The following is a 17,373-nucleotide window of genomic DNA, read 5'->3' on the forward strand; positions in this document are numbered from 1 at the left end:
GAACTGCATGTCTGCTGACAAGAAGTAAAAACACACCTGAAATTCAACTTATGCCACTTGTACATCACAGAAATAATTACTGCTGAAAATTCAGGCACTGCAGTCAAAAGGGTCAGAAAAAAGTCATATCATGTAGAGACCAGTGATGATAAATTACTTCCATATTATATACACAGACCACTGTGTACTCCTGTGATACCAGCATCTCCTCTTTGAAGGAGAAAACCAGTCACATACAATAAAAACTTATTAGGACATGTGTGGACTGAGCGAGCTTTGCAACTAAAGACATATTTGAAAATACAAACTTCGATTCCATGAATTTCTATCATTAGTGGCTCAGCATCACAAAATTTTCTACTTGCTTTTAAAGTAAATGCATCATTTTCACAATATATGCCCTGTTTGTTCCCAACAACAGCTGCAGATCATCCTTTAAAACCACAATCCATTTAAAATAATTTTGTGTAAATGGAATAATTACAGTGATGGTTTTCTCCCGTAGCCATTCAGGGTCCTTTTCATCCTCACTGTCTACTTCCATTTCTTGTGGACGGAGAGGTAAACATGTGTCGCTGTGGAAATACAGCCGATTGTGCCCACTGCTGTATGTTCGCTGCTGTTCTACTTCTCCATCTTCAGATTCAAGAAATTCTGACATACTCGCTTTCGTGCGCTTTGGCCTAGCAGAAGGAAAAAAAAACAACTGCTCTCTACCATCATATCAAACATGCAGATACTAAGAACTGTAACTGATTAATACAAATTATTCTTTTAAGCTCTAGCTTGCAAAAGGGGGGGGAAATCACCAGCAGTGAAATAAACCCCATTAAAAACCCAACACTCTGCTCCAACTCACACTCCACCTTTTAGGGAAGAAAATTAGGATAAGGCAGTTTAAAAGAGTTACATCATTATGAATAGATACCTCAACTGAAAAGAAGAAAAATCACAGGTGAAGTTATCATACTTCAGTAACATTTTTTTTAGTCATAAACCACTGTACTTCAACGATAGTGAAATGTAACTCTGTTTATGTGCACCTAGAGATTTACAAATCCCTGCTCCACAAATCCGGTCCATATGCTATATCACACAAATACAGATGTATCTTGTTTTCCATCTCCCTACCTGCAAACTAGTATGTGTGTGATAGGAGTTCTCTTGACCGGTCCGTTGCGACTGAAGGCAAATCCAGGTTGACGATGGATATCCTGGGGATTTCCTGCATAGGAGCCATCATAACACTCATTGATAGATACGTCTATCCTAGCACCTTTTGGATGATACTGAAACAGATGATCACAAATATAGTTAGCAAACAGTAGCCAATACATCAGGAGGTTTATACAAGTAACTTTTTCAATTCTGAATAACTTAAATATCACCCCGTCAATAACTTGACATAGCTCTAGTTTCCTTTTTTAACACTTAAATAATTTTTAGCTGCTAGAAACAAACCATACTGAAGCTTCCTTGCTCTGTACCATTTTACTGTTTTATATAAAACCACTCAGAATAGAACTAATTATAAAATTAAGGAAAGTATCAGCAAAAGATTGCTAACAAGCACTCTAGAAATTATAAAGTTCCTAACCATCTAAGGAGTGAAATTTCAGAATAATCATCTGAGCAGGGTAGTGGGTATAGGAAACTACCTTCTCTTCAAATAAACGGGGCAGAACTTCTCTTCAAGGTCAAATTGGTAGGAACAGATCCTTATCAGCATAAGTAAATATAATACTGTCTTTAAATGTTTACTGCCTTCCTAAAGCTTCAAAAGACTTCCAAACAAACGTAGATTACATTGCTTTCTACATCACATAAAAAGAATACATTAATGCAAAAGCAGCAGCTAAAAAAAGTTTGGGTTTTTTTTTTAAAAAAAAAATCAAACCCACAAATTTTGTTTCCCCAATGTAACACACAAACATTCACATAACATTCAAAGGAAACCACATTAATCTGTAGACAGTCTTACAATTTAACAGGCTAGCAACAGACTCACTGCATACATACTATCTGTGGCAGACTGTACAGTGTTTCATAGCCCTAAACTACAAAAAGACTACTTACAACATAATTAAAGATAAATCTGCTGTGGCAAAGTTTAAGATGTTTGAGTAAACTATACAGTTTCCGACAGTTCAGTGTGCACCATGGGCAATGCAAGTCGTCTCGCGCTTCCGTCTGCTGTCTCGTGTTGTTGTTATAAAGGAACTGAGGCAAACAAAGGAACAGGTAGTATCAGCACCACACGTGTTTCATTCATGAACCTCCCAACCCCCGAAACAAAGTTAGACACCATTTCAAGAAACCTCTACAGTAAGTTCTTGAGAACACCACATCAACTCAGTGTACTGAAACACTGGTATTTCAAGAATTTTCTTCCCCATAGGGAGACTACTTGTGCCCCTCCAGATGTCTAACTGGAGAGATGTCCTTTGTATTCTGGAACGTCAGAAACGTCAGACATGCCCCCAGGAAGATTAGTTTTCCAAAACACTTCCTGTAAAATGAAATATGTGGAATGGCTCTTAGTATGTAAATCTAAGACCCCTTTAAGGCCATCCAGTAAAAAGGCAAACAGAAATTTCCACCCAGCTCAGAGGAGAAGCAAACATTTTAATTCCATGCAATGTTTACATTCTATTTTTTGCCCTCTAACGCTTGTTTTCAATACCTGGTAAAATATTCGCAACTTTTGTCGAGGTTCATTTAAAACATCTCTCTCTTTTCTTGTTTGAAGGTCTGTCGGCAAGGATTCTTTCACAGCTGAAAAAAAAACACATACAGACATATTTCTTCAGTGACTAGGAAAAAAATAATTGTTTCTTACTCGAGTATGGAGGTTCTGAAAAGGGCACATTGTCACTGAAGGAAATTGGCTACTCTAGTCTACTTTGAAATAAGCAGCTCATATCAGCAATAAGGAAGTCTTGATGTTCAGCTTCCTTCACAGATCTACAGGCAAACTCATCATTTTTAAACACCAGATTTGTCTCCAGTTTTGGAGAACCCTTCAGAGAACTTAAAAACAGTCAGGTAAAAAGCGACATTTTTTCTTACTCCATTTAAGCAAACAAGCGTAGCTAAAAGCAGGTGCAGCTGGGAAACAAAAAAGAAACACTGCTTCCAGATGGCTGCATTGCAAATATATTGCTTAAATTCAATTTCCACTTTCTTTCCCAAGTCACACGACACACAAAATTGTATGAAATACAAGTAACAGCCAAAAAATGTACCTGAAACTTCAACTCTTAACTCTTATCCCTCAAACGCTTGCTGTTTGTGTGTGTAATGGCACTGCTCAGTTGCCTCTGAGCCTCTTCTATACAGTTTAATCTCAGTAAGATTATTTGATCCCATGTACTTAACAAGAATCCCCATATATCTAAGCAGGTTTACAAATATACTCTCAGGAGAAAACAAATAGTGACACCTACTTGCTTCTGAATGGTGAAAGAGGTGGCAAAACCAGTCTCAGCTCTACTGAGATAAGGTGATCTTTTAGATGACATACTTATTTCACACTTAATTTTGGAGAACAAGGGAAATTTCATCCTCTTTCTTTATGAAAAAGAAAGGTGGCCTGACACTTCAGCCTGCACCACATCAGAGAAATTAGAATTCCACGGCTCAGTTACTTTGAGCACTTTGTAATTACAGCAAAGCTTAAGCCACCATGTTTAGAAAGTCTTTGATGTCTTTATTCCACTGGTCTGCCTTGGGAAACATGCCAAAGTAAAATGACAACAGCAAATCCATATACCCTTGGGAAAGATGCACTAGATCTTTTTCTTTTACTATCAGAACCTCTAACTGATAGAAGTTTCCTACTATTTTCATTCTCCTCCTTTGTTAGTATTCAGAAACTGAAAGAGCATGACCATCATAAATAGTGCAATGCACAACGTGCTAGGGTAAGATAACTCCCTGTACTAAGAGTCTGCTGTACTGGTTTGGAAGGTGGGTCTTGCTATAACTTCACCAATTTACTAGAATACTTAGTTTCTGTGATGCAAGAAAAAATGGGTTCCATCAGTACCTTAGCAATGTAGCCTTGCCACATCCCTATTGCCTCTGAACTAGTACACGCTTTCTAGAGTTAGTCAAAATGCCATAATTTCTTTTCTAAGTCTGAGCATAAAACCTGCCTAACAAACTACAACCTAGGTCTCCAAGAAACTCTTGAATACAAGGATGTCTGGCATGAGGAAGTAAAGAGAAAGCAGAACAACTTTTGCAGGGAAAGTTCAAGTACTCCCCCGCTGCTGTTGCATTTCTTCTATTGGAAATTACTTCACGTTTGTGTGTGTGAAGTGTCAGTCATTCATGCCGATTTAAGAAACCTAAGTGTCTGCAATCCCTAGCTCAGGTAAAATATTCAATTCAGAAGACAGGAATCATTTAAGTATTCTTGCACTCTTTCCAAAGGCAAAGATGTCTGTAGGGTGGCTGAGGATGTTGGGGATCATTCTAGACAGTGGCTTCAGCACAAGTAGGGGTGAAATCCTTCTTGGTCTAACTTCTGTATCACTACACCCTAAAGCTCTAAAAGCAGTGAAAAGAATTGCCAAAGTCTCACCAGAGATGAGCTATTTTTGACCCATCCAGCGTCCCAACATACGCTGCAATACAACTGCACAAAAGGCATGTCTGGAAAAGCAGTAATCCCTTCATAATAATTCCCTTGCTATCACTACTATAGCTCCAAAACCCCGCAGTTCTATATCCAACACAAAAGCAGACTGAAATACCATTTCACACAAATTATCCTATGCACTGTCACTGACAAAGCCCAAAACTCCAACCAAGGCAACTCTTCACAAACAGTGCCTGGCTACATACCCCAGAGAGTAAGCCTGGAGACAGAACCACTGCACTCCAGATAATTACTTCTATAACAGGGACCCAGAAGTTTCCTTAATCACACAGCCCCAGTCTAGTTACAAGCTTGGAAACACGGATCACTCTGAAGTGAATCGGGTGCCAGTCGGGAGTCTAGGCATGTTCACAGGTGTTTAAACAACAGGAGCAGCCTGTTGTCTTCTGTACAATTTAAGTTTTCCAGCTGTCCTTGGGCCTTACCTGCCAACAAAATATTCCAAGCCAAAGCTACAAACAACTGTGAGTGAGACAAAAGAAAGATAGACTCTAGGCCAGCCCCCACTGCCACTTAGGTATCAAAGGGGAGTTTCAGATTAAACATGACCCTGAGACAGTTAACTGCTACTAAAGAAAAAAAAAAAAGGACATAATAGTCAAAGGTGCCTTTTCTACCTAGTGACAAATAGTATTTTAGTAGCAGCTTTTTGAGCTATGGTTTAGGACAGCAAGGAAGAAGCATGTTTTCAGAAGCATATTAACAAAATTGCAATTAGGGAAGCAACCGAACTAAATTAATCATAAAAAAATGAAAACTACATTAAGCTTAATTCCTTGATATAATTATAATCAAATAGCATGCTACCTGCTGTAGAGCTACATCACTTTGTGAAATTCTCAGTTAATTGGACTGCAGTATACAACCAGTTATCCCCACCCCAGCAGCTACCCCAATATTTTGCAAGATCTAAACAACTCTTGAAGGAGAAAAAAATCATGGGGTTGTTTTTCCTATCTAAATGCATATATTAATACTACAAACTTCAGCAAAACAGCTCACAGCAAGTGTGTGTCTGTCAATGTTTTTACATCATGCATGAATTAAAAAAAAAAAGTGTGCTATCACACATTCTTCGAAAATTATTATGGGTCAAACCTCATAAGACCATTGAAATTTTCAATGTAAGACCCAGCATTGATACTGATTAGATAACTTTATGTAAAGGGAAATATTTCCAGAGAGAAACTGATCTGGAACATGCACCTGTTTTGTTTTGTTTGTTTGTTTTTTTTTTTTTGTAACAGATACCTACTGAAACATACAAAGTTTTTCTAAAATAGTGCTTAAAATGACCTATGTGAATTTAGGATAAATATAGTTATATATTCAGCAGCTTCACAAGACAAGCTTTTTAGTAACAGCAACAGCAGAATGAGCAGTTTCTAGACATTTCAATAGCTCTTGAACTAATGTGCTTAAACACATTATGGGATATATTAAGGTAACAAAAACTGTAATTTTAGATTTGCAGTGAATATTAGCAGATAATTAATGCATTAATGTTTTTGACATTATGTAATCTCCAAAGTAATTACATTAAATTTTCATTGACACTGTAGTCTCCACAGAAGTGCCACTTACTACGTTAAATACGAACCAAGCAAAGAAGTAAAACCAAAATCATTGTACGCTATTTAGAAAGAAGTAAGAGTTAGTAATCCAATTTTAAATAGTCTATCCACTACTGCTTTTAATGTGACATATATTTAAAGTTATGATAAAACAGTTCAAAAGCTGATGTCGAAGTTTGACAATATGTAAACTCTTCTGGAAAAAATGTACAGGAACCAACTTGCAGAAGGAAACAAAACCAGTTACATTTCAGATCACTGAAAAATTCTGAACCTAAAAAGCAGTTAGTTTTAAATTACAATGCTCTAAACATTAATTAATGACTAGTGAGCAACTAGTTCAATAACACATACAGATTAATTTACACATAACAAATACAGACCTACCTCACATTGCAGTAGTAGTTTGCAGATTTGCTGTATTTTTATCTTACCTACACATAATTATTTTTAGACAGTATGAACTGTAAGCCTGTATTCCATCTAGACAATCTCAGACTGCCCAAAATGAATAAAAGCAGTAAAAAAAATCCTTAGGCCCAAACAGAACTCTTTGTTAACTGGTCTGAATATGCAGAAAATGCAGCTAAATAATAATAATTTAAAAAATATATATAGTGCTTCCATCATGTGACCATGCCTAGACATCAAACTCTGTATCAAGGAGATCAGTGCCAGTTCACAAGTGTTCTGAAAAAGCCTGAGTTATCTCTACAACACAAACGTGCAATGTAAGGCACAATATTTTAGACAGTTTGTCACATTTCACAGCAGCAGTTCTGTTTTCCAAGAGCTAAATATATCATCTGATAAGACAAATTTTAAATCTATTTTCACTACAAAGCATAAAAAAGGGACTTATTAATACTATAAACCCCAAAACTTACAGAACAGTAATTAAAACGCATGGAGCTAAACAGACAATCCCAGAAGTCCTGTTCACAGATTTCCCCCGATTTATTTCAAATCAAGATTTATAAACGTCGTATGTAATCACTTCAATACTGTTATGAATTGCTAAGCAGATTATTATTCGGCAGTAAAATATAAGTTTGCTTACCTATAGTCTGAGTAGGTTTAACAGAATTGGGCTTGTTTTCTTGAGGGAGGCTTTCAGAATTTCGTGTTGCAAGAGGCTTAGCTATAGGAGCTGTAGACTTATCATTTGTGTCTCCTGTCCAACGAAGAGTAAACTGAAGCGTAGGTCCCTGAGAAAATGTTTCAAATGGAGGCAATCTCTGGGGGTGGGAAAATCAAAAATAAAGCAGCAAAATTAGTGTCTTCCCATGTACAAAAACAATAATGAGAAAACACTCACGGCATGGGGACAGATGCAAGTTTTTAATCACCTGAAGTCCTTGTATTTTCAATATAGCATACACATTTAGATACACTAAAACAAAAGCTGAAAAAGACGACTACCCAGTTTCCTGCACATTACTGAGCTTAATGCACATAGTGACACACATATTGATCTTTGTGAAACACTAAACAGTAAGTAGCATGGGCCCTGACTAGAAAGAAAATAGCACTTTCACACCAGCCTGCTGCCAATGTGCTTCTCTTTCTATTCACACCTACTCCTAATTCTTCAGTCCAGTATTGTATATTAATACCCCATGCACAAGCTTTACAAACTGCACCAGTCTGCTGCAGAAACGCTACTGCAGTACTCTCCTGCGGATATGTTCTTACATTCCACTCATCGAGTTACTAGTAATAAATAGAAGAGAACTGAGTCAAGTCCAAACTCCTATTATCGAGTATCATACCCTGTATTTATCAATGAGATTACAGAATTCAACATTAAAAGTTCTTTATTATATTCAGGCCTCATTAGCTTACAGAGGTGCTACCGCAAAAACAGAAAACCAATACACACATCAGATCTCGGTGATAAACACATTGGCTATGACTATTCTCTCTTCTCTTTGGGGTAGCACCTCCAGCACAAATAATCTCTCTCACATTCTCCCAACAACAGAAAGCAATCATATCCCTGTCTCAGTTTAACAAAGTTACAATAATTTACATATAACTTTTTAAACACATTTACATTAGGAAGATCATAGCAGGAGTCCTCCACAAAGCTGTTACTAGCTTTTTCAATTTTAATTTCTTGACCACAGTTTAACAGAACCAGTATTCCAGGTAAAGGTTGAACAGAATAATAGAGTTTATAACTATACTTCTACTACATACTCTAGATCACCTCTGCTTTTTTCATAAATAATCATGTTGACACATAACTACTTTGCAACCATCCAGAATTTTTATCTTCTTTTTCTCCTCCTCAGTCACTTACAACTGATACTCTCCAGGATGCAGGAGTATGTGATTATGTAAGTATACACGATCACCTGCAGTCACTGTATCACCAAGCGTTGATTTGCCCCAGTCAACAATTTCTCTCTGCACAATACTTTCTCCTAAACTGACACACGCTCTTCCTTTCATCATTAAATTTCATCAGCATTCTCTTAAGGCATGTGTGTAAGATCACACATATGAAAGCTCTGGGTTTCTTGCTCTTTCCCCAAAATATTCTGCTTCTGCAGTTTGTTTCTTTTTATTTGTCCAACTTGAATTTATTACAATAACAAACATTTAATTTGCCTGATTTTATAAGACACAAATTCAGAAGTCATTGAAAGAGACAGCTGCCATACCTACAGCAGTTAATATCTGCTTGTATTAACAACCCAGTGTAGCCAAAGCTTTCCTAAACTGAGAGCTAAATTAAAACTTATGTCCATATATCCTGAAAGACACGTACTATTTCCTGTTCAATTTAATCCACTTTCAGAGGAACAGACACTGGCTGCACTTCGAATTGCATTCCACCTTAATCCAGACTGTTTTAAGTGAAGACAGGTCTTTGAGGCACTAAAACAATCCATACCTTCCCATCAAGTATTGTTTCCCACGTTGCTCTTTTCTTGCTAATGGGACACTCTTCCATTTCCTGCATGGCTACTTCATATTCTCCATCCAGAAGTTGCAAGCGCCTATTAAGATAAAGTATGCGTTATGAGTAAAGCAGTTCATTTTTATTGTTTGCCTATTAAAATGTGGAATATATTTCACAGTAACTAAGTTTCCATAAAGCTAAAGGCAGATTTGCAGGCAAATTTATTTGGCAACTAGGTGTGACACTTTGGTAAACACCATCCATAATGAAAAAGCTGCCTAATGCCAAACATTAACACAAAAGCCTCCATCCAAGCAATTCCAAGAGATAAAAGAAAGTTATTGTTAATATAAAATGAATACTATGATGGGAATCTTCCTATGAAGAAAGAAAAAACAAATGGAAAGACATTCCCTCCAAATCATCTCTTATTTATTCCTGCTTTATTAATAACTACTCTGTTCTAAGAAACCAGTATGACCTCTAACCAGGCCTCCAAAATCAAGAATTCTATCTTCATATCAGAGTCATGTCAGATGTAACCTTAAGAGGACTTCAACACAGTAAACGTAAAGTCTGACACTCTCAAAAAGCAAACAACAATAATGCTTTACATAGTCTAGAATGAGTAACTCAAACATGTTAACCAACATGCCACATTTCCACTTTCCTTGTTATCTCATCCTGCTTCATCCTATGTAGCAATCTGTTCAGTGAGGATTGGGAAATTCTCATTTCTACGTAAATAGTTTTTATTTTGTTGCCACTTGCTGAACAGCACAGAAGTGGGGAGAGGGGAAGCAGTGAACCAAAGGTATAGTCTCAGGAAAACGTTTCATGGATACAAGTGTTTTAAATATATCAACACAAATCAGCGAGTAATATCAATTTACAATGCAAGCTCACTTTCCCAAGATTTTGTATTTTTTTCCTTTCGAGAATTACTTTCTGAAGCAATGGCACCGAATTCCTGACGACAGATCATAAGCTACACAAGCATCATTCAAAATAAACGAGTTGTTGCTAAGTAGATAAATTCCATGTGAATGTGCAAAGTGTTACACAGTTTGAACTTGGGAATTCAGTCTTGCAGCAAAAGGCTGCTCCTTTTTCTAGATCCTTCAGTATTCTACAGTGAGATTTTTTTTTTTTTTCACATGTAAACTATATCTCAGCGGAAATACCCCAGCAGAATAAGATTATAAACACACCAAGTAAACCATTGGAGACCTTTGGTTCTATTTCTTGACAGCCTCTTGCAAACCACTAACTCGTTCGTTGCTTACTCTATGTAGAACGGTAACAGCTTCAAAAGGTAAAAAAATAAATACATAGGTAAGATAATGGCCTTAAAACGATACTTTTCCTAGAGCTGCATGACATGTACAATTCTTTTCCAGGCCTCGAGTCTGAGTAAAATAACTTATTTTTCAATTTCTCCATCAAACAGAAGACTGTAACTTCAAGCAGTTAACATAAGTGAACAGCTTATGCTTCACAGAAGTCTAAAAAAATAATCAAATTAATAGCTTACATTTTGAAGATGGCTTTCCACACAATGTAAAATTTTACAGATTTTTTTAAAAATACCAATTTTTGTGCATGATTTAGTTCTGCTGCAAATCAGACAGTGTCACTTAGACAGCAGCATGGCTGAAAATGACCAAGCTTATGTATTAACACTACAAAACTACCTAACATTTCATATCAGGTTTAGCATATTAAAGTTCTCCAGTAAAGTAACAGAAAAGAACAAAATACTGTCAAGACTTCTACAACGACACAGATTAGAGAAAGAAATTTCTTAAAAAACCCTACTCAAACTTTAAGACTTCTAAAACCATATTTAGATAGATGACCATTGTCAGAAGCACCTGGAACTATGTTTTAAGCAGCTTTTTCTTGAAGCTATACTTCTATTTTTACTAATAAATTATCCAGATATCTACCTCCACCTGGGATCTACATTTGCCATGGATATTATTTTCACCTACTGTATTTTGGCTGTTGCTGGTATTACCATCTTCTGCAGGACAAACAACTACAATGTCCACTTGCAGGTAAATGGTATGTTACTTATCCTTCTGAACTACCTGGATTGCTCTAAGCTATGGCTGCACGCGAGTTCAGCCCACTCCACCTTCTTTAAAATATACTAGGCACTATCAGGACAACAAACACTAAAATATTTCACCACACAAACTACACAACATAGTAAGCCTCTTACTATTTTAACTACTTGTTTGATTTCACTGTAGTAATGGAGAACCAATGTCTTCTTCAGGTGCTAACAGAACAGGATCTGTGACTGCATCACCAAGAGCCTGGGCATGGAGAAAATTATGCCACCAAACAGAATGTAAGCAGTAAGCATATATCAGAGACTTTTTGTTCATTTGTTTGTTTTACTTTTTAATTATGCTGTCACCGGTCTTTTAACAGAACCACAGAAATGACGTCTGTCAAAAAACTGACAAGGGGCAGACAAACTGATGCATATTAACAGGACATTACTCAAGTTCATAAAAGGGAATTATTTACAGTTGTCAGCGAACAAGTCTCAGCATAAAATGTGTGTTATGAAACCTGCGGATTTTTTTTTTTTGAAGACATCAAGTGTAAGCTCTTATTGTAAACACCAAGTAAAAATGCAGCCAGACAGCCAACACTGAAAATAAAGAACAGGAATTTGTTTGACATTAAACTTAAATCTAACAATTAACAGAAACAGTATTTGGTCTGGATAATATTACCTGTTTTTATCAAATACAGTCATTTGTGCTACAAATGTCTTTTCTCCATCTTCACGATTTGAAGAGTTTCTTTTTCTCCTAGCTGGAAGCTCCTCATTTACATCTGTACATAGGAAATATAGTATTCAATTATTATATAAGCACAAATTCAAAAGCTCAAACAATTTCTTTGCAATTGTAAAATATAACTGGCTGTTGATTATGCCAGATGTGTCATACAACAGAAAAGGACATAATATTTAATGAACAGTGCAATGGCAACAGAAAGATCACTTAGCTTAACAGTATTCATATTTTAGATACGTTCACATATATTTAATGTTTAGTCATATTACTCTGTCAGCATAAAGAATCTGGGATCTGATCCTCCTCCTCTTATAACTATACAATAGTGAGAAAAGTCTTTCATTCTACATGCGCTCTCCAAGGCTGTAACACTTGTGATGTAACATATCATGTCTTGATAAGATTAAGAAAACAGCTTTTAAGAATTTGTTATTAAGGTGTTTTGTTTACTGGCTAGTCATTTAGTTTTGGTGAGAGACCATGACAGCATCTACAGCTGAGTGAGTAGTGACCAGCGTTGCTGGAGGTTTAGCGATAGTCACAGCCACCACTGGGCTCTTACATCATTCACCCTCCAACAGTGTTGCCTCATACCTTCACCATCACACATTAACAAAAACGGGTATTAAATTTACTCAAAAACAGAAGCACAGTTTCTAGCTACTAACTGTACTTTGTCCCCATCTTGAAAAAGACTGGAAACAATAAAAGCAAATTCACTTATCTAGTACTGGCCCTTCTCAGAGTACGACCTACACTGCAGATCGAGACGACTGTATATGTGCCTACAAGATAAACCTTGTAAAAGCATATTTAAAGACTGAAGTTACCAATGTTTTCATTAGTTTCGCCATTGATCAGTCCATTAAACTCTCTTCTTCCTGGGCGAGTTACTCTGAATAACAATGAGTAAGACTTCACCATATGGCTGTTGCTTGGTTCAAACTCATTGCTGGAAACTGCAAGTGATGGGAAGTTGCCTGGTTTTATTTGGCTGAGGTCTGGGTTTAAAGGCACCTGCTTTTTACCTGTAGGAACCTGTCTTATTGGACAACTGACATCCTGTAGGAAAACAAGAAAGCTAAGGTTTAGGTTTTAGAATCCAAAGCAAAGACATCAAGTGTTAAAAATTATATAATTGTACTTGTCCTGTCATCTTTTCGAAATTCAGCCTTGTAACAGATGTAAAAAAAAAATCTGGAATAAAAATTCCAGCTTTTAAACATAAAAACAGATATTTTAAAGTGTAAATAAAAATGGCATTTTATAACCACTTCTGGCAGCAGCCATCTTTCTCTATGTGATTAAATTAACACTAATATGAGGCATTCAGAAAGACTGTAGAACAGTCATTAATACTAATTTAATTCTGCTTACCTAAAGAAATTAAATGTTTTGGTTACATATATATTTCAAGGGCTTCCTATCTTCTTCTTCCAATATTACAAAGTGCACTTTGTGCTATCTGGGAGATAAAGAACCACTTACCTAGGATTTATTGTATTCAGTATCTCTCAAATAGATCATTGAACACTGTGTAGTATTGGAAAAACAAGGCAAGATGGCCTAATTACGAAACTTGCAGCAAAACATTTCAAATAACCATCAGCACCTCCTGCTTTTACCATATTTATCCACACTATAGCAAGTAACAAAAATGGCTAGAAACAATATTAACTCTTAAAACCACATCAAAACAGCTTAACATTCTCAGGGAAAATAAAGTTCTGACTGCAAATCTTTCCCTTTTTGGTTAAAAATTACAGCATGCATTACTGAGTCTCCCATATTCCCATAGCTGTGAAGATAATTTGCCAACTGGAGTGAAACAAACATAGCTAAAACAGCAAGCAAAAACTCAAAGATACTTAAAAAAAAAAAAAAAGATACGAAAATTGTTCATGATTCACAGTAGCTAAAATCTGCAATAACTGAGATTATCAATGTAAAAAACAGAGGTACAGAAAAAGCAAGGAAGGAGACGACTTGGCAGATGGCTGGGGAATTCAAAACAATTACAATTTGTTCCTTTATATTTCTAAACTTTAAAAGGCACAGATTATTTTATGATTTTGTGATTGCCTGGTTTACTTAAGCCTCTGGACACCACAACAGAATTAATAATTTAATGATGTGATAAAAAAAAATTTAAGTAAAAATAGAGGTGGCAGAAATTCACAGTGAGTGAATGTGACTTACAAGCAAGCTGAAGTCAATGAACAAAGGCGAAAGTTTTTTTAAAACTTCCAGCTATTTCTCACAAAGCAGAACAAAATCCATACATATATTTGCTTCTTAAGAATCCCTCACTTGGTCAATAGAAAATAACTTGAATAGATTAGTTCTTAAATTTAAAGACTAAATTAATCTCTACAGAAGCATCATTTCACCATTACCTTGTTGTATGTTAATGAAATGTTCCAGAATCAAGTAAACATTTTGCTTTTATATATTAATAGTTTGTCAAATCATTTTTACCTTTCGTTTCTTGTGGCAAACTTTCACAAGCAGTACTTCCAAGGTTACAGAATTTTGTTCATTCTCTGAGTTTTGTGATGGCTTATCTAAATAGAAAAATATTTTAAGTTTTGAAAAAACGACGATCTAGTGAATTGTGCAAATCCATCTGAAATTACTTTTTAACCACAGGTACCTCCAGGCACAAAGACCTCTAGTCAAACCCTATTTCAATTCTCCCCAAACTCACTGCAAACTCCCACTTGGAGAACATATCCTACCTAACTATTCTAATACTAGCAGATTAAAAAGCATAGTTGATCTCCAATGTTTAAAAGACTAAGCAAGCTTGCTATGTTTGGCATTTCCAAAACCTTTTTACAGAAGAGAAAAGGGATATGGGTATATTTAAGTAAAGTCAGACTACATTAATTACAGATCAGTCAATTTATTTCCTATATTTTTTTTCTGCACAGCTTGCAAACTTAGAATTTAGTTTGCATCAAAACTTAAGATCCAGATGCTATCAGATAGGAAAACAAAAAGAAAAAAACATTTAAAGATTATGCAAGGTTAACTATATGCAGAATAGCTGTTAAAGGACTCTTGAACTAACCTGAAAAAAGTCTTAGAAAATAAAACTTGGCTTCACAGTCTCTGCACTATAAATGTCCTAGAGCCTGGAGTCTTCAAGACAGCTACTACCAACAGTATGATCAGCAATGGCAAAATAAATTTCACTGTATAGTAAAAGGACCTTTAATCATGTGAATTTATATTAATCTGGAAATGTGCCCTCATATGGAAAAAAAAAACAAAGGTAAAATTTGATTCAATATCTGGTTAAAAAACCGTTTGTGGAAGAAATTCTGAAAAACAATGTTCGGCCAAAACTGAATGAATCTGTAAGAAGTTATTTCTGTTCTTTTAATTAAATCTCATAAATATTTTGGGCTTAAGTTAAAAAGCACAGTGGCTTCACCTCAGTCCATGTCACAAAGAATCTGACATTCAATTAAATACTTTTTTTATGCTCATCAGATACAGAGTAAAGCTTTAGTATAGTAAAGACAACATAATCCATGTCTCTTCGCTTGCTTTCCTCCACCACCTGACACTATATCCACATTGAACAAGCTTAATGTGTTTCAGTTTAGAAAGAGTTCTGGTAACTCATCTAGAGACACTAGCAGTTTTATAAAACACATGGATTTTTAAAAATTGTAAATAGGAGACATATTAGCAATCTTCTTAGCAAATACAGAAACTTGGGGAAGGGGAGGGAGACCCAACCAAAATTCCACCACACTCTCAGTTTCAAGAACTTCTAACATAATTTCTATCTAGACAAATAAGCATATTAATTGCGCCAGCTTCATTAATCTAAATATTTTTTATATATATATATATATATAATATTCACTAGAGCATACATTACTTATGTTAGTGACATCCTTTTCTATGGTACGAATGACCATCGGGCTCTCACTACATGTTGCACTCTCTTGAAGTGAAAGGTTTTTATAGTTAACAGTAGAGTCTGTTAATATAACAACATAATAACATAATCTAAACAAAAACACACAGAAAGTCATCAACTATCTTAACATCTTGAAAAATCTACTAGAGCCTATGTCTGTGTAAGACCACACTGTAATAAAAAAGCAGTAAAAGGAAGATCTGTCAGCAAAGTCTTTGGAATGACTATCCTATCCACTAGGTATATTAAATTCCATATGTGAGGTTTACTACTACATACTGTCGTGGAAGGATCACGTTTTCAAGTTACATCTCTGAATTTAAGACACATCAGCATTCCCTTTCCTCCATCTTTCTTCTATACTTCTCTACTCATATCACTGGCTGCACCAAAAGCCTCTTGTGGTTCCCAACTTAAATACCGAAGGCAATACACAACATGAAGTTCCTAAGAGTAAAACCAGGATTAATACTATCCACTGACACCAGCAGTATTCTGAAGTTCCAGAAGCAGGATGTTCCTAACCTACAGATTTGAAGAACTTTCTCAGAATAGTATTATACTTTAATGAAGAAGCGATTCTGAAATCTAGACATTTACAACTTTAACTTTCAAATCTCTTATTAAATAATCTGGTTAAGCATAAGATACTTGAGGGAACATAACAACTTCTAGAAAAAAAGTACAAACCCTGTTACATGAATTGTATTAGCTTTTACAGCCAAAGACTAAGATGCCATTCAGAACATTTTTAACCAAATAATTAGAACTTAATTTTATTTAGATGGATAGACAGCTGATTTTTTTTCAGTGAAGTAAAAAGACAGTGAATTTATCCATTCCCATACAGCACAAAGCATGCCACTTGTGCTTTCGTTAAAGGAACAGAACCCTTCATTATGGTCTGGGAAATCCAATATTCTGACTTTGGGAGGTAAAGCCTTACATGTGTAAAAGACAACAGAATAACTGCAAGTCACTAAAACATTATTTCCGTTGCTTCTATAATCACTGTCATGGCCTTTGCCTCATTTCTAGGCTCTACATGATAAAATTTATTCTCACTCTTCTATTTTAAATTAAAAAACACTGAATCTTCTAACTATTTGAAGGCTAAGGGTTTTTTTTAAAAGCACCATCAAATACCCTAAAGACACACTGCCATAAAATCACTTTCTTCAGGAACTCCTCAAGGTCTATTTCAGTTTGAATGGATGATGACTTGAAGTATTTCTCAAAATCACTGTTTTGACTAAAATCCCAGAAGGCTTATCTGCTTAACATTACAATTATCACACAGTACATTGAAAGTATTGTAACTAATAGGACACTCTGAGCCTAAATAAGTTAAAATCTGCATTCAAACAGCAGAGATTCAAAACATTCAAATATTCCCTAATGGATCTACATTGATTTCAAAGGTGCTATACAAATGAACAGTATAATGAATGAATTAGAAAACATAC

General features: G+C 35.6%; 1 protein-coding gene across 1 annotated transcript in view; it reads right to left on the bottom strand.

Annotated features, from left to right (window-relative positions):
* The window catches only part of SUZ12 (SUZ12 polycomb repressive complex 2 subunit), a 31,498-nt gene that overhangs the window by 2,980 nt on the left and 11,145 nt on the right, over positions 1-17,373 (bottom strand). Inside the window, exons 6-14 of the mRNA XM_086623942.1 lie at positions 14,449-14,534; positions 12,801-13,032; positions 11,905-12,007; positions 9,143-9,248; positions 7,301-7,478; positions 2,684-2,775; positions 2,077-2,220; positions 1,132-1,289; positions 485-683 (exon numbers count right to left, since the gene is read on the bottom strand). Coding sequence (XP_086480068.1) covers positions 485-683; positions 1,132-1,289; positions 2,077-2,220; positions 2,684-2,775; positions 7,301-7,478; positions 9,143-9,248; positions 11,905-12,007; positions 12,801-13,032; positions 14,449-14,534 — 1,298 coding nt within the window. The remainder of the gene's footprint in view (positions 1-484; positions 684-1,131; positions 1,290-2,076; positions 2,221-2,683; positions 2,776-7,300; positions 7,479-9,142; positions 9,249-11,904; positions 12,008-12,800; positions 13,033-14,448; positions 14,535-17,373) is intronic.

The sequence above is a fragment of the Tauraco erythrolophus genome, chromosome 20, assembly GCF_009769465.1.
Source record: "Tauraco erythrolophus isolate bTauEry1 chromosome 20, bTauEry1.pri, whole genome shotgun sequence".
Classification (NCBI taxonomy): Eukaryota; Metazoa; Chordata; class Aves; order Musophagiformes; family Musophagidae; genus Tauraco; species Tauraco erythrolophus.